The following is a 24,290-nucleotide window of genomic DNA, read 5'->3' as shown; positions in this document are numbered from 1 at the left end:
CAAATCGCAAATTTTTAATTTAAAAAGTTTTTGCTAATGAATTTACAAATCATCAAAAACAATTAAATATAAGTGTCTGAATAATATGTGTTATTTTATATGGACATTACTTGGACACAGTCACCTCTGATAACAGATCACTCAAAATGTTACTGTAGACATTTTCTGTAAAGCTGCTTAGAAACTATTATGTACTATGAAAAGCGATATACAAATCAGGTAAAAATATAAAATAAAATAAATAAATCATTCACAGAGGTACACTAAAATAACATCAGATCATCGCCCTCTAGCGGCGAACATTTCGAAAAAGTTATGACGCAACGAAGCTTGAAATCACGTGACTATTGCAATTTGATACGCGCTCCGAATCACTGGTTCGAAACAAAAGATTCACAAAGCTTTCGAAGCTTCACGAAGCAGTGTTTAGAAAACGCCCATCATCATCTCTACATAACACAGGATTATGTGATGTTTGTTTAATAGAGGAGGAGACAGTTTTGATGATATGTAATGCATATAAAAGAGAAAGGAATTGAATCTTTAGGATTATTAATAATTCAAAATATACGAAGTAATGGTCCAAATGCGGGAAATCAATATGCAATCATGATATTCTTCAGGATTAGTGTATTAAAAAAAGGATACAGGAATATAGAATTAATTCTCTTCGCACTCCGTCGCGGTAGGGGGCGCTCTGCACCGATGACGTCAGTTCGCAATCCGCCATTACACCTAAAGAAGAAGAAGAAGCGGCAGATGTTGTTGAAGTTGCGTCAGGCACAGAGCAAGGTACGTGTTTTATAAGTTAATATCTTTTCACAGGTCGCAATTGAGATGAATAATAAAAGGAAATAACTCAACTCAATCAGTTGGACTGTAGTCGTAGGGTGACATTGCGTTTAAGTTATCAGTTTCGTGTTTGAAATGCTCCCTAAAGGATCATCTGACATTTCAAACCCACAGTACAAAACACATGAGATGACCAGGCGTTAATTCGAATGACTCACAAGTTTTTAAACATACACTAAATTATATATATATATATATATATATATATATATATATATATATATATATATATATATATATATATATAGCAAAACAACATTTTCACATCCTAAAGTTGTTGTAGGATCACAAGAAGCTGCTAGACTACAGGTGAGAGTTGTCCAATACCTCCCTTTATACGAATGCAGTACTAACATATTTTAAGGAAAATAATCATTAGGCTATAATTGACCTAATTGTTATTATTCATATTCCAATGGTTGTAGTAGATTCCTTTCCGGACTTACTGTGCCAATATCTACCTTTATATGTACAGGATGCTATTATTTTACAGAAATATTAACAGTAATTCATCTAAATTTTGATTTCACATTCAGATGTTGCAGGAGGTGAACAGACTGACTGACTGCATTCGTTTTCATTCACACCCCATTTGTCTCCTGTGTTTTGAACATCATGATTGGTGTAAATCAGGGCTCTGTAACTCAGATTGGCTGGGGGCCAGTGCTGTGATTGACATCTCATAGGAGGGCCATTTTATGGAAGCTTGTTTCTGCCACTGAATAAAACATTTTAAAAGATAATTGCGACTTTTTATCTCACAATTGCGAGTTTACATCTCGCAATTCTGACTTTATTTCTCAGAATTGCGAGATATAAAGTCAGAATTGCGTGAAATAGTGTCGCAATTGCGTGAAATAAAGTCAGAATTCTGAGATATAAAGTCAGAATTGCGAGATATAAAGTCGCAATTGCGTCTTATAAAGTCAGAATTCAGACTTTTTTTTCTCGCAATTGCGACTTTATATCTCGCAATTCTGACTTATATCACGCAATTGCGACACTATTTCACGCAATTCTGACTTTATATCTCAGAATTGCGTGAAATAGTGTCGCAATTGCGTGAAATAAAGTCAGAATTCTGAGATATAAAGTCAGAATTGCGAGATATAAAGTCGCAATTGCGTCTTATAAAGTCAGAATTCAGACTTTTTTTTCTCGCAATTGCGACTTTATATCTCAGAATTCTGACTTTTATATCACGCAATTGCGACACTATTTCACGCAATTCTGACTTTATATCTCAGAATTCTGACTTTATAACACACAATTGCGAGTTTATATCTCGCAATTCTGACTTTATAACACATAATTGCGAGTTTATATCTCGCGATTCTGACATCTTTTCTCAGAATTGTGAGATATAAATTCCAATTCTAAAGGGAAAAAAAAAGACAGACTTTTTTTTTTTACCTTAGAATAGTTTATATCTCACAATTCTGACTTTATAACACGCAATTGCGACTTTATATCATGCAATTCTGACTTTATATCTCGCAATTGCGTGATATAAAGTCAGAATTCTGATATATAAAGTCAGAATTGCGTGATATAAAGTCGCAATTGCGTCTTATAAAGTCAGAATTCAGACTTTTTTTCTCGCAATTGCGACTTTATATCTCGCAATTCTGACTTTATATCACGCAATTGCGACACTATTTCACGCAATTCTGACTTTATATCTCAGAATTGCGAGATATAAAGTCAGAATTGCGTGAAATAGTGTCGCAATTGCGTGAAATAAAGTCAGAATTCTGAGATATAAAGTCAATTGCGAGATATAAAGTCGCAATTGCGTCTTATAAAGTCAGAATTCAGACTTTTTTTCTCGCAATTGCGACTTTATATCTCAGAATTATGACTTTTATATCACGCAATTGCGACACTATTTCACGCAATTCTGACTTTATATCTCAGAATTCTGACTTTATAACACACAATTGCGAGTTTATATCTCGCAATTCTGACATCTTTTCTCAGAATTGTGAGATATAAAGTCCAATTCTAAGGAAAAAAAAAAAGACGGACTTTTTTTTTTTTACCTTAGAATAGTTTATATCTCACAATTCTGACTTTATAACACGCAACTGCGACTTTATATCATGCAATTCTGACTTTATATCACGCAATTATATCTCGCAATTGCGTGATATAAAGTCAGAATTCTGAGATATAAAGTCAGAATTGCGTGATATAAAGTCGCAATTGCGAGAAAAAAAGTCAGAATTCTGACTTTATAACACGCAATTGTGACTTTATATCTCGCAATTCTGACTTTAAAACACGCAATTGCGACACTATTTCACGCAATTCTGACTTTATATCTCGCAATTCTGAGAAATAAAGTCGCAATTATCTTTTTTTTTTTTTTTTTTTGTGGCGGAAACAAGCTTCCATACCATTTTAACATTCAAGCACAACAAAAAAGAAAATAAACTTGTAGCTCTCATTTACTTCAAATTCCATTACTAACATATTTTTGTCATACTTAAAGAGTTAGTTCACCCAAAAATGAAATTGCTGTCATTAATTACTCGCCCGCATGTTGTTCTAAACCCGTAAGACCTTCGTTCATCTTTGGAACAAATTAAGACGGGCAGCAACGCCATTGCAACTTTCAAGGTCCAGATAGGTTGTGAAGACACTGTTAAAATAGTTTGTGACTACAGTGGTTCAACCTGATCGAGCCTCCTCAGGGCCAATGTCCAAACTAGTCCAAATGGGGCTTGAGGAGTGGTCATGAACAAAAGCTGGAGTTTATCTGAGTCAGGAGAGGGTTAACACCGCTGCTAATATCCCATGTTATCATACCAGGCTACCAGCTAACCTCAACATTTAAAACAATGTACAACTCAAAACTCGCCTTCAGACACCAGCGGGTGCTCGAAATGGCTTCCGATTGCAGTCCATCGCGATAATAAATAGACATATGTTTATGGAAAATACCAGAAGAATGTAGACAAATCATAATATGATTATAATCATGTATTTATTTGTTTTCATGTTTCATCTGTCTCCTCCCTGTGCCTTTGTTGATACAGGACAAATGTATCCGCATGATTTGTCCTAAATTACATATACTCCATCTCAGAGCTCTTGTTTTCTGTCTGCTCCCTCTGTTGCTCTGACTGAAACTTGATCATGTATTTGCAGTCTGTGTGTTTTATTAATTAATCAAGTTCACCATTGAACGGAGAAAAAGACATTACTCTTGGAAAAACTAACACCAATTAATTTAAGTATAATTAATTGAGTAATGAGAATATTACAGTCCCCCTGTAGTCAATCATATTATCCCTTCAAACTCTTCTTTGATCACCAAAATGAAATTTTTTTTTTTCCTTGAAAAAAAAAAAATCTTCATGTCTTAAAGCTGCAGTCGGCAAGTCTGGCAGATTGGTTGACTTAGCCAAAATTTTGAATGTTTACAACTCTCATGCCCCTCCACCACTACCAACGAGCACCCTCCCATAGACGTCGTGTTCGTCAGTGCGTGTGTACCTGATTTACTGTGAACGCGCGCGTCTCTTCAGCATCGATCAACACCATGGACTCGGAGGTAGGCTGCCCTGGCTAATCTATCCATAGATAGCAATAACAGAGGAATTGGAAGCTTGTTAGTAGATTTTCTCTCCGCCATCACGCTTCGTACAATCTCAGGCGAACTTCAGGCGTGTCCTGTGCATGTGATATTGAAACGTGCGCGAGCCGCGAGGGAGAGGGGATCTGTGACTGTGGCGTGTGCACGATGTGATTGACAGTCAGATCTCACACCCCCCTGCGCTGATTGGACCCGATGAGACGGGAGCGGTGGATTTTTGCAAAACAAATAACACGCTCCAGGTGGAGTTAGAAGCTCGGGTTTTTTTCTAAAACCACTTTATTTATGTTGTTCTGTTGGATTATAGTGTCGATTTCACTGAATATGATCAAAAAAATGTTGGCGACGGCAGCTTTAAAATAGCTTGAATGTAACTCGACACACTTGCCTCATTTAGTATACGCAGATCTATGAATATGCAAATTAGCCCCGCCTCCACTCACTCACTCACTCACTCAGCTCAGAGATCCACTGGTTGACGATCACACGTTGATCTGATTGGTTACAAGGTCGTTTGTGACGTCAGAAACACCAGCGATTTCAAAGCGTGTTTTTGAGACTGTCTTTGGTTCACTGCAGTTTTAAGGAGAAAATACTCAGCAATGCTGTCGACTTATTTACACATGGTTTGCCTTAAAGCATATTAAAAACACCACATAGACATGTACACAACATTAATAACTTGATTTTCACCACAAGGGGACATTAAAATGTTTTAAGGGGAATTTGTAACTTAGCCCAGTTATCAATTACTCATGGAAACAGGTGAATAAAGAAGTTTATATTTGATTGGTAATGTGTTTTCCAGGAAAAGAAAGATACGTATTTGCGTTTCTCATCGCATGACTGGGGTGTGGCGTGTAACACTTACAGTTGTGACGTGTTTGTTTACAGTGAGTTAAATGACATGAAGAATCCAGACATATCAGTTTCCCTTATTAGACAAATACATAGAACATTGCATTACATAGAACAAGTTTTTTTTAGTAGTTTACGTAGAGCAAATGTCTCAAACTTTGTTCCTGCAAAATGAAGCTCCAACCATCTCCAAAAACACCTGCCTGGAAGTTTCTAGTAATCCTGAAGACCTTGTTCGGGTTGGAGCTAAAATATGTGTTAATGCCATGTCAAAATTACCGTAATTATGAGATTCCAACTTGTAAGAAGCGTTCACATCCTCATAGAAATTGTAATTATAACTTGTTACCTAGGAAGCTTCTGAGAGCTCGTCCTAGTACCACCGTACCACCACCTCCTGACTGCTGCAGATTTATGTTGGCGTTGATAGAAGTGCATAATTCCCAGTCTGAGGACGTGAACAGCTTCAAATAGAGCGTCACGTGTTGTCATCACGAAATTACGGTAATTACGCCACGGCGTGAACGCAGCGAAACTCTGCAGGACGGGAACTGAATTTGACACCCCTGGTTTAGAGTATTTCCATTGCTCAAGATGCTTTACAAAATACAAGTGTGACTTAATTTCACATTAATTTCAGGAATGTTCAAATGTCAGCCGACCAGGAAGCGAAAAAAGATGAACTGCTTGCTCTAACAAGCATATATGATGAAGAGGAGTTTCACCAGGCGGAGTCAGAAGAGGAGGGTGAGATTCATCTGTGCCTAGAGCTTCCTCCTAACTTCAAACTGCTAGTCAAGGGTGAGACCTTTTTAGCGGATATTTAAACCTTGTTCTAACATATTCATGGAGTCGTATTTTGTGTGTGCATATTTTTTTATATATATATATATATATATATATATATATATATATATATATATATATATATATATATATATATATATATATATATACAGTGCAATGCATAAGTTAATACACCCATGCTAAAGTTGACTAAAAAGAGGAATAAAAAATCATATTTTGGAAATTGAACTTAATGCCTTAATTAAAAAAATGAGGAAAAATCCAACCTTTAAGGACACCAATTTTCTTTGTGAATGAATTATGTATCGTAAATAAATAAATGTTCTTCCTTAAAATACAGGGTGCATAAGTGTGTACAGCCCTATGTTAAATTCCCATAGAGGCAGGCAGATTTTTATTTTTAAGTATTTTTTTTAATACATTTTTAGGATACTATGCATCCTGATAAAGTTCCCTTGGCCTTTGGAATTAAAATAGCCCCACATCATCACATAGCCTTCACCATACCTAGAGATTGGCATGGAGTACTTTCCATAAGATCATCTCTCAATGCAAATCAAACTAGCTTTTAGGCTAACTGAAATAAAACCATGCCAATCTCTAGGTATGAAGGCTATGTGATGATGTGGGGTTATTTTAATTCCAGAGGCCAAGGAAACTTTATCAGGATGCATAGTATCCTAAAAATGTATTAAAAAAAAATACTTAAAAATAAAAATCTGCCTGCCTCTATGGGAATTTAACATAGGGGTGTCCAAACTTATGCACCCTGTATTTTAAGGAAGAACATTTATTTATTTACGACATTATTCATTCACAAAGAAAATTGGTGTCCTAAAAGGTTGGATTTTTCCTAATTTTTTAAATTAAGGCATTAAGTTCAATTTCCAAAATATGATTTTTTATTCCTCTTTTTAGTCAACTTTAGCATGGGTGTCTAAACTTATGCATAGCACTGTACATATATATATATATATATATATATATATATATATATATATATATATATATATATATATACACACACACACACACACATATGCGCACACAAAATATGTTTTTTATATATATTTAAATTTATACAAATATATACAATATTTATATATTTATGTTTTTTTTGCAGGACAGAAATCCACAGAGTATAATTTATCATTTCTACCTCCATTGGTTCTGAGTTTTGAACTTCCTACAGACTACCCTTCAGTATCGTCTCCCGTTTTTACTTTAAGCTCAAAATGGCTCACAAGAGTCCAGGTGAGTCGAGTTTAGCAATCTCCTGAAATGTGTGTAATGTTATTGTTGTAATTTTGTTATTTTTGCTATTGTCGTTTTTAATCATAGCTTTCTGTGACACTCACTTTTCTCTGCTGACAAATGTAAGATCATGCAGCATGTAAAGGATTAGTTCACTTCAGAATCAAAATTTCGTGATAATTTACTCTCCCCCACATCATCCAATATGTCCATGTCTTTCTTTTTTTCAGTGGAAAAGAAATTAAGGTTTTTGAGGAAAATATTCCAGGATTTTTCTCCATATAGTGACTTCAATGGGGTCCAACGGGTTGAAGGTCCAAATTGAAGGTTTTAATGCAGCTTCAAAGTCTCGACACAATCCAGCCGAGGAATAAGGGTCTTATCTAGCGAAACGATCAGTCATTTTCAAAAAAAATAAATAATAATAATATACTTTTAACCACAAATCAAGCATGACATAGGCGGAAGTACCGACCTAGTGTTTGCAAAGCGAACGTGCAAAGACGAAGTCAAACGCCCTTTACAAAAAATTAAATAAGTTAAAGGTAAAACAACAATGTTGAAAATGAGATGGAGTTTTTCGCCCTACCCTACATTTTTTAACCAGATCATGTGTGACCTTTCAACGTGATTATGTAACGCGCGGCGCATCACAGAGCTAGTGCAAGACGAGCATTTGTGGCTAAAAAGTAAAAACCCATTTTAAATTGCAAATCGCATTTTTAACCAGAAAATTTGTAATTAGAGACCATGCCCATTTTTCTAAAAAGCAGTCATCAAGCAATGACAAAAGTCATACTCGCATAAATTTAACTTTTTCTTTTATTTAAACAGCCAGGGACATTTAATTAAGTGCAAATACTGATAAGGCAGCATCTTTAAAAAGAATAGTTCACTAAATAAATATTTTCCCTCTGTCATTGCAAACCTGCATGGATTTCTTCAGTGGATCACAAAAGGAGAAGTTCTGAGAAATGTTCATGATTTTCCGGACCATCATGAAAGTGATCGGGGCCCAGGGGGTTTCATCCCAAACAACCTGTCACAGCAACTTTGATATTGGTAAATGGTGTTAGTTTGGGGAAATCCAGTGGAAGTCAAACAAAGCCCGACGCGGTTATCTTTTTCATGTTCTGCGACACGTTGTTTAAATAGCAAATGCATTTGCGCCCATCTGTGCGCCCATGGGCTGCTGGTCTGAGAACGAGGTGTGTTCAGGCGCATTGTTGGTGCATTGCTATTTTGAGGAACTGAAATAGACTGCGCCATTGACCAACTGAAACCTGGTCTAAAGTCAAGGGTGCAGTGTTATTTTGGTTATTTAAAGGGCGCATTAGTAATGTGTGCCTATAGGCGGGTCCACAACGTGCGTACACTCTGCTTATTACACACACTGGGATGCGCAGCAGCACACAAACATGGCAAATATTACAAATAAACAAATAATAAGTAACGACGCCCAGTTCCAGGAATGCACTAATATTTTGTTGGTAGTACTAGTTTTCAACAATTATAAGTTAACACAAAACACTAACAATTAACACTTTGGAAAAAAAATAAGTCTTTGTTACACTACATCCTTATGCATCGCTTTCTGCCAGGACTTGTACATGCTTTTCCCAACTAGCATTAGCAGTCAGGCAAGTGTTATTTAAATAAACTCCTGATGTACTTACAAACTTTCCAATGCCTCGTTTTATGAGTACAGAACCTATTTGTACTACTGTAGAAGTTTGGTGCCATTCTGGGCATTATTAGTGGGGTGATTTACGAGATACATCCTAGGATCCGTTAGCGCATGCACTAAGCCATTCGGCTGATATCTCTAAATAAGCTCTAACTTTAATAATGTTCAACTAAGGAAAAAAAAAGCTTCTGGGGGGTGTTTGGCTCGAGGTCATGGTGCAAAGGACCCTAGGTTGATTTTACTCCGAACCATCCCTTTAGCCTCATGCACGAGCAGATCCGTTTGCTCTCCAGAGAAGCATTTAGTCTTTCCGCTTGCAAATTCCTCCATGTAACTAAAAATCCGCCATGACGCGAGCGCAACTGGCTTTTAAAGGGAATGGGAGATGAGACTCTGATTGTTTTATTGCATGATATGTCCAAAAAACACCCATTACTCATTAAGAGAATAGAGACGACCCTTTTAGACCATGCGCCGGGAGCGCCGACCATTTTTCCTGTCGTTAAACTAGCAAAAGTGGATTTGCTCCTTGCTTTAGACCATGCGATTAGATCTTTAAAATAGGGCCCCTAATGTTCGTTAGTGGTGCAGACATCACGTATATCTTTTCTGCTGCTGTAGTATTTCTGACGTGATTGATATATTCTAGCATAATCTTAGATAATCTTTCACTCTCACTCCATTAGATCACTGCGCTTTGCAGGAGGCTGGATGAGCTTTGGGAGGAGACCCAAGGCAATGTGGTTCTTTTTACCTGGATCCAGTTCCTAAAGGAAGAGACTCTGGATTTCCTGGGAATCCAGTCTCCGCTTGAAATCCAAAGCTCTTGCATTCAGCATCAATCTGAATCCGGTCAGAAAGAAGCCGAAGACATTTCTGGAGATAAAAGCAAAGCACAAGATTTGGACCCGAGAGCTGTTCAAGAAGTTGACCCTCGCACGGATATACTGACTCAGCTGCTGGATTTTGACGAAGCTCAGAAGCAGAAGGTGTTCGACGGGAAGGTGTTCTGCTGTGGCATCTGCTACTCGGAGAAGCTGGGATGCGACTCTTTGCTCTTCAAAGACTGTCAGCATGTTTACTGCAAGGCCTGCATTAAGGAGTACTTCCAGATCCAAATAAGAGATGGCAAAGTTCAGTGCCTTAACTGCCCTGAGCCCAAGTGTGTGTCCCTGGCCACTCCCACACAGGTATCTTTGTCTTTTTTTATGATTTGCTCATATGAATAGTAATACAAATAGTAACAGATAATATGAAATGGTAATGTAGGGCCAGCTTGACAGATGCGTGGAAATTCCATCAACTATCCAGAGCAAGTTTGTTATAAATTCATGTTTTTTTAAACATTCATGCAATTTTAAGCACAAGAAGACACAGAAGTGAACTCCATTTGGCACTCGTGGCTGTCTGATAGATTTTAGGGGCTGTTTAAAGGTAGGGTAGGTAGGATTTTTATAAAAAACTTTTTTTCAAATTTGTTTAAACTGTCTTTATATACCAGTACATAATTAAAATGTAAGTGCTTTGAAAAAGAGAGTATAAAAATCGAGTGACTGTAGACCTTTTCATCTGCAATAAACACAGCTCATTATTTCCATTCGGGACGAAACAATTGATTGGTTTGGGCGACTGTCACTCACTCTCGCAACCATGGCTACCACCCCTGTTGCTAGATCTGCCCATATGCGCGCGCACCCGTTTGATTTGAGAGGCGCGGAACCTACGAAGAGTAAAATTATGGCAGAGAAAGAGCATTAAAAATTCAAAGCACCTGCATATGCAGTCAGCGAAGGCAAACAAGGCAAAAACTACTTCCTCGGACCCTGGTTGCCCGCACTCTTGAACGACCTCCTCTGCTTCGCCCTCGACCCCGGACCTGTCCCCGAACCGACGAAGCGGTACTTGTCTCCGGAGTGTAGTCCTCATTAGAGTCAACAATGTTTTCATCATGGAAACTCTTACATGCAAAACACCGTATAAGTTATGAATCTTACACGAAATTCACCTTCATCACAGTGTAACTGATGGTAATGGAAAAACGTGCATCAATGCAACCTGTTTTAGCTTTGCCTCATAAATATAGCTTGTTACCTATAAATATAGCTTGTTACAGAATCAAACAAAGTATATTTTTAACTTTACCAGTATCGATATGCTAGCTTGATAGTGAGTACTAAAAGAAATCTTATTTGTTTATATTTATAGTGATAAAGTTTGGTATTTTATTACATGTGATTCTGACATGATGTCACTGCATGCACTGTGCTCCTTCCTCTCCACTCGTCTCAGGTAAATAAATGCGTCTTCCAGCTGAGCCTGAGCATTTGGCGTCGCGCATTCATGTGTTTTGGGGGCGTGGCTTTGGAAGGAGCCCAGAAGGGAAGGGGTGGAGTGAATGGAAATAATTAGCTGTGTTTACAACAGTCGTGAGAGGTCTACAGACACTCGATTTTTATACTCTCTTTTTCAGAGTACTTACATTTTAATTATGTATTGGTATATAAATACAGTTTAAACAAATTTGGAATGTTTTTTTTTTTTTAGAAAAATCCTACTTACCCTGCCTTTAAGCAACACGATTTTCAACTAAAAACAGAAGACTTTTTATGCGTTTGGCCGTTCATTTACACGACAACAGTATTTTGGGGGCCTGAAAATGGGTTTCAAATTGCACGTTTTTGATAACGATGCCCTTATCATCTCTGTAAACTAGAAAATGGTGACCTCATGCACATGCGTATTATGGGTTTTGGTCTATAACCGTTTCTTTTTTCTTTTTTTGCAAATGAAAAGATACCGATATTAACAAGGTGGGTGTATGGACATCATCATCACAAGTGGTTATAAGAATTACACAAATCACAATTTAACATTTTGTCATCATGAAAAATTAAAGGTTCCTTACAACAGACTCAAGGATGATACATGTTTTTGAAGCTTTTGTGTTCAAAGGTTTTGACATTTTCTTAAAGGAAGTAAAACCGGACTTTACATCAGAGAAGGACATTCTACAATTGGGATTACAGTGAATGTTTCTGGCTTTGTGAAGATGAAATTTACCCAGAAGACAAAGTAATAATACAGTATTATCAAGATTAACATCCTTAGAATGACAATCGGACAGAAAACACAATAGATTATTTAGTAGGGGTGGAACGGTACATGTATTCGTATTGAACCGAATCGGTACGGGCGTCACGGTTCGGTGCATGAATTTACACGGAGAATACACGGTATAAAATAAATAAAACTCGCATGCAAATTAATTAATGTAATGCGGAACTACTGTTAGATATGCGGGTTCTTTAGGGACACCTAATCTGTAGCTCTGCCTTAAGATAGGTGACGGGCTCTGTTTATACTTTCGCCTGCCTCCGCAGCACGAGCGCCTCCCCAAATGGACAAGGCATTTCTACTTCGCGCTCACCGGCGGTGTACAATTCTTTGAAACGACAGGGTGCGACTCGGTGTAACTGTCCTCTAAACCATCAGGAATCAGCGGTGAGAAGTAAGGTACACTCGTGAATGTTTATTTTAGTAACTTGTTACAATACAACAACACTTTAGTACACCAAACCCACACTACAAAAGAATTGTGTAACCAGATTATTCCTTGTGACATTAGAAAAAAAATGGATATGAGAACGTAACCTACAACTAAATTACATTATTTCTAAACATTTTTATTTGGTTTTGTGAACCTTTTTATAAAACATGGCCATTTATTTTTATTTAAATGGCTTATGTCTGCTATTGTATGCTCATTTTGTTAATGTAAGCAACTAATTTAGATGCAAGAACTGGGTGCCGGTGCTGTGAGATGTACATGCTCGGCCAGATTCGGCTCGAAGTCGTGCGTCTTCGGATGCGGAGCCGTGCGCGCTAAAAAGCCGTGCACTGCACACCACCACGCCAAATGTGGCCTTGCGCACCCAACGCGCACGACCGCCCACACCGCAATGATGACATTTTTGCCGCGCGCACCCTCGCGCTCGTGCGTCCACACATAAATAAGAGATGCTTTATTTTCAGTTTTATAGCAAATCGTCTTATTTTGTTTACATCTTACTTTACACACTTCAGGGCAGGCTGTTGCAGCTAGCTCAGGGGAGAGACTGTATGACACTAGGTGGTACAGCCTGAGACATGCACAATAAAAAAAAAAAAAAAAACTTTTTTTTTTTTCTCAATTGTACCGAACCGTGATGTCTGAACCGGGGTATGAACCGAACCGTGACTTCTGTGTACCGTTCCACACCTATTATTTAGGCATTTGCGTTCGGCTCGCATGTGTGCGCGGACGCGGAGTCTTTCTTTATCAAGTCACATCGCCAAATAATTGTCTGACATGAATAATACAGCGTTATTAGTCGTTTTCACAGATCCGTTTGAACAGGGATCATTTTGACGACGTTGTCATCCGTACAAAAAAAATCATTTCCGTTTTTTTGCACATCGTTGTCATGTAAACGTGCCCTCAAAGTGTGCACACAGAAAGCCTGAGTACTGAATTGAGTTTTCTTTCATGTCAAAAATACACACAGAATAGTCAAAGAGAGTATCCTTGTTGTAAACACAGTTGGTTATGTCTTTTCCCTAAACCGTTGGGTGAAATCTGATTTATTTATTTGTACAGGGACAATTCACTTTATATAGCCTATTACTAGTAACAGTCTTGGCTTAAAGCTAAATTTCAACTGTAGTCCTTAGGCGGCAGTCACAACAGTGTCCTATAGAGCCGTGTTCATTCAATATTGCACAATAGGGTAAACGTACCTATTAAGCTCAAGTACCCATTAAGCACACTACCATCTTGGAGCTCAGATTATAAAAAGAAACAGCAATGTATTATCCTATTTGATGTATTAACCAATTGATGTGTTTGTTACTATATACCTCCTGTAATTTTAAACCAATCAGACCATTGCACACTGAGATATGTGTGTCCATGTGTTCACACTGTCTGGCGGCTATTTTCAAAGCTGTCTGAAAACTTTCACCAGAAGAGGAGCCCCTCAGATGTGCATTTTTTATATGTTTAAGCCTTTATTTTGAAGAAGTACATCTTCTTATTGCAAAATTAAGAGATTAATGTTTAGACTTTTGCATATTATAACCTGGAACCTGGATGTGGGAAATAATTACAGTTAGATCTAAAAGATAGTTTTAGCAACATAGCCCAGATGATACGAACATAGCTAGCTTACTAGCTGTATAAGATTGTGTGCTACATTAATATATTACTTCACAGGAATTAATGGCTTGTACTTTTAAATCCATAATATTATAATTTTACATTTTATTGATAGTCTGTGGTTTTAAACTGCTGTAATTTTTAAAGAATTCATATTATTGTTAGGTGAGCTTAAAGGGTGCACTACTATGACAATCACACAGCTTCAGTGTGACATCAATTAGAAAAAGCATAATTTCATAGATATTGTCTATAATAGTTGTTCATATTAAAATTGGTATAAACTTAATACATTACCTAGATTATTAATTTAGCTAAATATTTTCCTTTAAATTTTAATTTAATATTTATTAATTAAAAAATGTTTTTGCTCCAATTAAGCACAGTGTGTGCTCCCTTTAAGCTCACCCACATTAAACGTCTATGTAAATACTTAATAATCAGAATTTAAATATTAACTGATGGTTGTCACTATGTTAATCTTCAAAAAAATGATTAATAAACTTATTTTCACAGTCTTAAGATGACAAAAGCTAGACGAAACTATAGTGTATGCCCAAAGATGAAAGAGGCATGTCATACAAAGAAGGAGCCATCAGAAACCTGTCGTATCTGTCCAAGAAGTTTGGAGTAGACAGGAAAGCTCTGACCCAGAGAGTTAAAGGGATACTCCACTTTTTTTGGAAATAAGCTCATTTTACAACTCCCCCAGAGTTAAACAGTTGAGTTTTACCGTTTTCGAATCCATTCAGCCGATCTCCGGGTCTGGCGTTACCACTTTTAGCATAGCTTAGCATAATAAATTGAACCGGACAAGACCATTAGCATCTCTCTCAAAAAAATTACCAAAGAGTTTCGATATTTTTCCTATTTAAAACTTGACTCTTCTGTAGTTACATCGTGTACTAAGACGGACGGAAAATGAAAAGGTGCGATTTTGAGAGTATAGTTCCTAGCCATATCAGCCTAGAAAATTTAAACTTTACATTTTCCGTCGGTCTTATTACACGATGTAACTACAGAAGAGTCGAGTTTTAAATAGGAAAAATATCGAAACTCTTTGGTCATTTTTTTGAGAGAGATGCTAATGGTCTTGTCCGGTTCAATTCATTATGCTAAGCTATGCTAAAAGTGGTACCGCCAGACCCGGAGATCGGCTGAATGGATTCGAAAACGGTAAAACTCAACTGTTTAACTCTGGGGGAGTTGTAAAATGAGCCAATTTCCAAAAAAAGTGGAGTATCCCTTTAAGGAGCACATTGGTTTGTTTTGTTATTTGATTTTTCAATATGGGTTACATAGCTGAACGTGGACTAGTCTAGATGTTGCAATGAGTTTGAATGACACATCACTATGAATAGGATAGGCTACCTGATCAAATTGAATGCCTTGTTGCTTGATTTTAGTGTTCTGTTTTTTTGTGATTGACTCTGTACCTTCAAATAAAACTTTTTTCAATTATTCCTTAAAAAGGTTGTTTAAAATAAACAAGATTTTTTAATAAAACTTGTTGTGAGCTTATTGGGAACAGGGGTGTGCTTAAAGGGTACAAAATGTACCCATTAAGCACAGCCAGACTTTTTATATTTAATGATGTACATCTTAATTGAAATACTTTTGTCATTTAAAATAAAATGAAATATTATAGTGTGAGAGATTAATATTTTATTTTAAAATAACTTCTTGTACTAAAACCAATATCTTGTGCACTAAAAATGTCTCAATGTAGATTTTGGTGAGCTTAATAGGTACGTTTACCCTACATTGCAATACCTGTCTAATGCTCACATGACCGTTCAGCCATTTTACACCTGCTTTAACCCTTTAAACCCTTAAAAGTCACTCAGAGGACCTTAGAAGACAAAAATGTGTCTAAAAGCTTTGGGCACTGAACAAACGTTTATTTTAAAAAGTGAAAGGTTTTAGATTTATAAAAATGGTTTGGGTGCAATACCAACATTTCCCATTAGATGCCAGCATTTGTGATCTGCATTAAGTACAGTATAATTTCTCTTTCTCAAACATCACACACACACACATTTTTTTACACATGCAAACCACATTCTGACATCCATATCAACATACCCACACAATTATAGCTGCATGATATTATTAAATTGGCTTTATAGTACAGCAAAATCAGAAAATGCAAGTATTTGCTTAATAGGCCAAATCAGAAAAAAATTCGGTCCCACTTTATATTAAGTGGCTTTAAGTACTATGTACTTACATTGAAATTAATAATTTGATACAATGTACTTATTGTGTAACTACATGTTTTTACATTGTAATTACATTTAAAAAATTCCTGCATGTAATTACAGCTATAATTAATTTATGTAATTACATTTGTAATTACACAGTTGACCCTTCCCTTACACCTTAAAGCTACCCAATCCACCACACCTGTCCCTAACCTTACCCGTATCACACCTCAATAGCAGCAAAAGTGATTTACAATACAACATGAACACAATAAGTACATTGTAGTTATTTTTTGATGTAAGTACATAGTACTTAACGCCACTTAACATAAAGTGGGACCGTCAAATATACTCTCTTTTGTCAGAATTGGCCTCAAAACTTTGGCCTCAGATGACACACAAACCCTAACAAATATATAGACTAGTTTGAGCTAGAGAACACAGAGAAAAATGTATAACACTGTAACAAAAACCTCTTAGTAAGATTCAGGAATAATTTTGCAGCTTAATGTCTATTACATTATACAACATAAATGAAAGAGTGCAGATACAGTAAAATACAACAATGAGATTTAGGAAAAAATTCCTTTGTAAAGTGATCTTACAGTAGATGAAAAGCACCAGAGAAGAAAGGTTCAAATACCAAAAGAATTTGAAAATGAACTTGGTATGCAACACATTACAGTATATTGTCTATTACAGTACAGTAAAAAAATAATAATAATTAAATAAATTCACCACCTTATGCCAAATTTCTGTACTTTCGGTACTAAAACAGTTTATTGGTCTTCTGACAAAAGACTTTCTCTACCTTAGGCAGTCATCTCTCAGTTCTGCTAAAATACTTTGACAGATCTACAGTACTGATACTGTGTAGTATACGTATAAAACCCTGTAGATGATTCTGTCAGCTCTCCATTGTAGGATATACATTTTCTGAAGAACATTCACCTGTGCTCCTATTTACATTATCCTGAAATTCTACTTAATGTTTACTTAATGTGTGCTGTTTAAGTTCACAGGGTTATACTTGAGTTAATTATATTATGTGTTTGTGTTTGATGAATGAGCACATGGTTAAAGGGTTAGTTCACCCAAAAATGAAAATTCTGTCAGTAATTACTCACCCTCATGTTGTTCAACCCCGTAAGACCTTCGTTCATCTTCGGAACACAAATTAAGATATTTTTGATGAAATCTGAGAGCTGTCTCACTCCTCCACAGGCTTATGGACACTATAACTTGCTGGCCCAGAAAATGTATTAAAGAGATCGTTAATATAGTCCAAGTGACTCCAGTGGCTCAATCTTAAGTTTATAAAGCGACGAGAATACTTTTTGTGCGCAAAAACAAACAAAAATAACGACTTTATTCCACTTTTCATTTCCTTCTCTCTGGACCTCTAGTTAGTTTACGTAGTGTTTAAGCGTAGCGCGTCTGTGTTGCACGTCACCACTTAGGCTCACTATTGGGCGACTCTGGTCATGTGTGATACGTGGTGATGTGCAACACAGACGCGCTACGCTATTACACTACGTAAAAAGACCCGAGGCCCAGAGAGAAGGAAATGAAAAGTGGAATAAAGTTGTTATTTTTGTTTGTTTTTGCGCACAAAAAGTATTCACGTCGCTTTATAAACTTAAGATTGAGCCACTGGAGTCACTTGGACTATATTAACGATCTCTTTAATAAATTGTCTGGGCCAGCAAGTTAACGTGTCCATAAGCCTGCAGGAGGAGTGATCCAGCTCTCAGATTTCATCAAAAATATCTTAATTTGTGTTCCGAAGATGAACGAAGGTCTTACGGGGCGTATGAGGGTGAGTAATTACTGACAGAATTTTAATTTTTGTGTGAACTAACCCTTTAAACTTGTGTTAAGTGTAAAATGTGGAGTTCTGCAGAAATCATCAAGAACGTGTGTGAAATGTGTTTGTTTCGAGACCTGAATGAATGCTTTGGGACTTTGCTCATATGATGATAGGTGAAACTTCTTGTGGGTGAAGATGAATTTGCGCGCTATGACCGTCTTCTGCTGCAGTCCAGTCTGGATCTGATGGCAGATGTTGTGTATTGCCCCCGCATGAGCTGCTGCATGGCTGTGATGGTCGAGCCCGACTCCACCATGGGCATCTGTCCCTCCTGCCGATACGCCTTTTGTACCCTCTGTAAGAGAAGCTATCATGGCCTTTCCAACTGCATAGCGACTACCGGTAAGATCTGGGATATTTACACCTATTTGAGTTACTGATTGAGTCACTTCCAGCTAATTTGTTGCCTGATTCTGATATTAGTATTTCCATAAATGTATTGGATGCTCAGTGACCAGCTTTCTTGCTACAAAAAGTGAAGTACAGGCACTTGGTTAGCTTGTTCAAAAGGTGTGCTTTTCTCTAACAGATGAGCTTCGCAGTTTGCGGGATGAGTACATTTCTGCCAGCGAAGAGGGAAAGAAGTTCCTTGAGAAGCGTTTTGGGAAGCGGGTCATTCAGAAGGCAGTGGAGGAGTCTTTCAGCACAGACTGGCTGAAGAGCAACTCTAAACAGTGCCCGTGCTGCGGCTCGCATATAGAGGTCAGTGCTAAGCGGACATGCTACGTATTCTCAAAATGTGTCCGGTGGGTTGTCTAAAATGAAATGCCGTGAATAGTTTGGCTGATCCCAGTCAGATGCTTTTCTCTTCGGAAGAATTACAGAAGATGCATTCCTGTGTTCAAAAACAGCCCCCTCCCTCTCTCTCTCTCCCGCTTTACTTCGTGTCAGTCCTCTACACTATGCTCTCTCAATAAAGGCAATTATGCATAATATATATTTATTATTATTATTATTACACTTTTTTTTTTTTTTTTAAAATGCTCATGCCACAAGATGCTCAAACCATACAATCCATAATGCAATGGCCAATAAAATGTCTGTGCTAGAGGTCTTCACGGGTCCAAAAATTCGTGCCCGAACCCGAAAGAGACCCGTAATGTGCTAAACCGAACCGACCCGGACCCGTCTATTATTTCAAAAGCTGGACCCGGACCCGTGCAGATCCGAGAAATGTCTAACCGGACCCGACTCGGACCCGTCTATTATTTGAAAGCTGGACCCGAAACCGCCGGGAAGACACAGACCCGACTGGACCCGATTGTCACATATTCCACTTTAAACTGCTATTACAAGTCAGTAAACCTGTTGCGAAAAATACAACTTTTTGTCTTACCTAATTTAAGGAGCCGTGGTAGCGTAGTAGTCTCCTCTCCCTTCCTTGTAACGTTAATGTTACCTGACTGACTGTGATCATGCATTACAATCCTCCGACAAGAATGTTATTCATGTTATTCCTCTCGTTATTCCAAGTCCAAGCTTAATCCACTCATTATTTCAGCTTCAAAAGTCCACTTGATGTCACGGTGACGGATGACAAATGCAACTTTGCACATGCAACTTACATTCTGACTCGAGTTAACTCGCATAATATCTTTGACTGTTTGCCCTTTTGAACTAACGTTATAATAACGATTGCTCGTTCAGTGCCATGGCCGCTGACGTTATTTATTTTCTATCATGTCCGTGCTCTCTGCTCTGCATCGAGTCTGAATCTGACCACTAAAACTTTAAGATTAAACAAGACGGTTAATTTATATTGTAAAATCTAAAGCGCGGTTTGGCGGTCCCTCACATAGACAGTAGGTCCCTCACTGAAGCTGGTAACTGGTTGCCATAGAAACATGACACGCGCTTGAGACTGCACATGCGCGCTAGCTGGATCAACCTAAAATATGCTTTTTAACGCAATTTATTTTGAGTGTCCTAATTTTACAAGTTGCAAGTTACAAAAAAACACAAGCAGTGTCTAATCACGGCCGGGTTTTCTCCGAGTCTGATCTAATGACTCCGATCGCACGGGTATTACACACAATGTTAAACAGACCCGGGACCCGAAGTAATAAATTCGGACCCGACCCGGACCCGGCTGATCATTTAAAATATAGACCCGAACCCGTACGGGTCCCGGGTCGACGGGTCTCGGGTTCACTGTGAAGACCTCTAGTCTGTGCATGTGTAGCGTATTAGTGTTATTCGATATTCGATACCATTTTCGATACCACGGAGAAAAAAACTGCCACAATATTACTTTTTTTTTTCTTTTTTTTTTAAAGCTAAATATAACAAGTCTAGAACATGACAGTGAGGTATATTTTGAATGAACAAAAATGTCCTGAAGTAGTGCACTTGTTCAAAAGCATTAATGCTGGTTAATACATTAACATTATTTGACATCATCATCAGATTTAAAATCATCAACAGATTTAAACGCAAACGTTTGTGCATCACACGCGAAAACAATGCTATTAGTGCTTTTAACAATACAGATTGTGTCAAAGCACTTAACAGTATCAAATTGGAGGATAGAGTGTCAGTAATGTATAATAATAAGATTAAACATTAAATTTTCAGTTAAAGGCATTTCATTATTGAATTCAGAGATGTCATTCAATAGCTCAGTTTAGTTTAATTATATCTGTGTAATCAAATTGATGATAAGATATGAAGGCAAATTGCAGAATTAAATACTAATTTTTGAATAAAGTTAAATAAGCACAAGTTAATTTACATTTGACCACAGTTAAAATATTTAACGTTACTTGTCTAAGATTTCTCAGTCAGATTATATTAACTTTAAGAATTACGGTGAAAAAACGAGACAACACACACTCATATCAACAACAATACTAGGCCATCTTGGTTAATGTTTCAGAAATGTTAAAATGAGAAGAGTTACCAACCTCTCGAAATTATTTATATAGATCCCGGTGTCAGTCTTTCAGGTGCTTTGCTATATAGAGAGCCTCAGTCCCGCCCCTCCGCTTCCGGCTCGTGGGACCTTCTTTCGGAAAAAATATGTATGGAAGTCAATGGCGAGAGTCAACTTATCTTTTTATTCCGCCTGAACTGTGCCCTGAATTACACATATGATGTTTGTCAATTTAAAATGTAATTATGAAAGTCAAGAAAGTCGCAGTTTGTCATAAAACAGAAGAGTAACGTTTAGTTTTATGTGAAAATCGCTCAATGAACTACATCTCTCGTCTCCCACTATGTACGTCACAAGATCTGTTGCTCGTATGTGTGTATTCTGGCTCAAAACACTCAGGCATGACGGCGTAACGTTACGATTATAATGTAAGACTATAGAAAAAATGTCAGACGTTAGCTTCAGTAAAGTTAGCTTCATTCATTGAGAGAAAAGGCATGACGTCGCATGTGCGCCTTCTGGGTTTGTAGTCTCTGTAATTACATATTTTCACAGTCTTATACCTCAGCAGTTTTACATCAAGCTGTGACTTTCTTGACTTTAAAATGTATCTTTTAAATTGACAAACATCATATGTGTAAATCAGGGCACAATTCAAACGAGATCAAAATATTTGTTGTCTCTCGTCATCAGGGGTGCCGCCAGAAATTCTGGGCCCTATGGAAACCAAAATTTCTGGGCCCCCTACATTTTTTACAGATAAAATTTAACCCAATAAACATGCCCTGTATACTTTTTAAAAAAGATACTTAGCACATTGCGTAGATAAATGTCTAAAGATGAGTACAAAGCCTACAAAAACAAGAAAAAAAAAATCTTATTTGTATAAGTCAAACACACACGTAATAACCATATTATTTCTGTTGGCCTATTTAGTTTTCATAATATAAAATATTAAAATATCTATTTTGCAAACTCCTTATAGCCAATGGTTACTACAGACACATGTTTTATTCAGTTTTTTATATTATTTTTTTCTGGGGCATTTTATTAAGAACGTCAAGTTTGACATAATCGATCGTAGCAGCAGCACTGTCACTTCACAGAGCACACGACACACACGGCAAACTGGTTTTGTGATTTTTGAAGCGTATAGATTACTTTTTGTTTTGAAAAAGTTATCATCATGTGGCGAACACAGTAGATAAGACGTGTTGAGAGGCTTCAATCTTCGTGAAGTTTCGCGCTCAGGCTCACCTTGTTCGGCTGAAGGTCCTTGCACACTGAATCCGAAATTTTCGCATGCGTTTTCGTATCCGTCATTCTGTGGCTCTAAACTGTCAAAACACCATTCAAACCCTTGTTACGGATGCGAAAAACGCAGAAAATCGAACCCGATCCGATTTTTTTTTTTTTTTTTTTTTTTTTTTGACGGACGAAAGTTTCGGAGGCAGTGCGCAAGTGTGATTGACATAACGTAAGGTTGTATTTATTTTTTAACGTGCTAAAATATCGTACGCGAATTTCGCACGGGGGGAGAAGGACGTGGGTGTGCAGCAGCCGCTGAATCTGTGTAGAGCTATTTTTTACAGTCTATGGTGTAGAGCAGGGTTCACCAATCTTGGTCCTGGAGGGCCGCTGTCCTGCAGAGTTTAGCTCCAACCCCAATTAAACACACCTGAACCAGCTAATCAAGGTCTCACTAGGCATACTAGAAACTTTCAAACAGGTGTGTTGGAGCTGGTTGGAGCTAAACTCTGCAGGGACAGCGGCCCTCCAGGACCGAGATTGGTGAACCCTGGTGTAGAGAGTCATAACCCAGAGATGTTATTATTGTTGGATGTAAATCATAATTCAGTAATTATTTTATTAAGCTAGCTAGATAAAAGCCGGTCATGTAGCAACAAAAATAAGTAACTCTGAAAGTTTTGGAATACAGGAATAGGGCAAGCTACCTTTCTTTTTGAAAAACTGTGTGACATACTGTCGACTTCGGCGTTCTCTGTCTTCTCTTTCCTTTCCTTTTTTGATGCCCTAACTTTTGATGTGACATGCCTGCGTGAGTCACTGTCTGCGCTGCATCATAGCAAGTGCAATAAGCAAGAGTCCAAGAGACGTTACACTAGCGATCGTAGCTCGGAGAGCGCAGGTGGAATGAACCATTGTAAGGGGGAGGGGTGTGACTGAAACAGTAAATACATTATTTGTTTTTTAAATATTAAATCTATGGTCAAAACGGACAAAATACACATTTAGTACATGAAGGGCCCTAGCACATTTAATGTATAAAAAAAGAGAAAAGAAATAAGAAAACAAAAAGAGGGTCTGCTCTTCTGGGCCCTAAATCAGCCTGGGCCCTTAGAATCGTCCTAACCTTCCACCCCTTTACGGCGCCCTTGCTCGTCATTGACTACCATACAATATTTTTCCGAACTAAGGTCCCATGGTGGTCGACCGGAAGGGGAGGGACTTAGGCTCTCTATTAGGCCCCGATCACACTAACGCGTTTTTCAGGTTCGAAAACGCGAGGTGCACAGCACTGCCCCATCACACAGAACGAGCAGTGCGCTGTGTTTGTTATGTTGCTAGGCAACCACTGAAACCGCTGTCCTGTCAGTCAAGTAAACGTCAAATCAGCCTTTTATTAACTTTATTTACTTTCTGTTAACATTGTGGTAGTTACGGTTTGTGAAGTCGTTAAGCTCCTGGTAAGTCGCGAGAGCACCACAAGTTTATCCTCCATCATCGCACTCTTCGGGCGTTCAAGCAACTGTAGCTTTCATCACTAAAACGCAGAACGCTCGCTGGAAACCAATTGAAAATATGCGCCTCTCACTGCAAAAAACGCGTCAAGTGTGATCGGCCCCATTCACTTCACTTTTGCTATTTAACCAGAGCGAATGAGACGAGTGCGCGTGTGGTGTTTGTCAACGCGCCTTTGGAGAGAAGTGAAAGTGACAGCTCGGCTAGTATCGATACTTCAGGAAATTAGTATTGGTATCGTTCAGATATTTCAGTATCGATATTTATCGAAATATCGATATTTTTGACAACACTATAGCGTATGACTGTAAAGGTAAAAGAACTAGCG

At 37.7% G+C, this 24,290-nt stretch overlaps 1 protein-coding gene across 1 annotated transcript in view; it reads left to right on the top strand.

The window, feature by feature from the left end:
• The first annotated feature begins 682 nt into the window (after positions 1-682).
• rnf14 (ring finger protein 14) overlaps positions 683-24,290 on the top strand; it is a 28,770-nt gene continuing 5,162 nt past the window's right edge. The window contains exons 1-6 of the mRNA XM_081391868.1: positions 683-792; positions 5,952-6,112; positions 7,242-7,372; positions 9,746-10,249; positions 18,441-18,669; positions 18,857-19,029. Of these exons, the coding sequence (XP_081247994.1) occupies positions 5,962-6,112; positions 7,242-7,372; positions 9,746-10,249; positions 18,441-18,669; positions 18,857-19,029 (1,188 nt within the window). The 5' untranslated portion in view covers positions 683-792; positions 5,952-5,961. The remainder of the gene's footprint in view (positions 793-5,951; positions 6,113-7,241; positions 7,373-9,745; positions 10,250-18,440; positions 18,670-18,856; positions 19,030-24,290) is intronic.

Source organism: Scardinius erythrophthalmus, assembly GCF_964197995.2.
Source record: "Scardinius erythrophthalmus genome assembly, chromosome: 17".
Lineage (NCBI taxonomy): Eukaryota > Metazoa > Chordata > Actinopteri > Cypriniformes > Leuciscidae > Scardinius > Scardinius erythrophthalmus.
The sequence above is the reverse complement of the archived record's forward strand: the minus strand, read 5'-3'. Positions and strand labels throughout refer to the sequence as shown.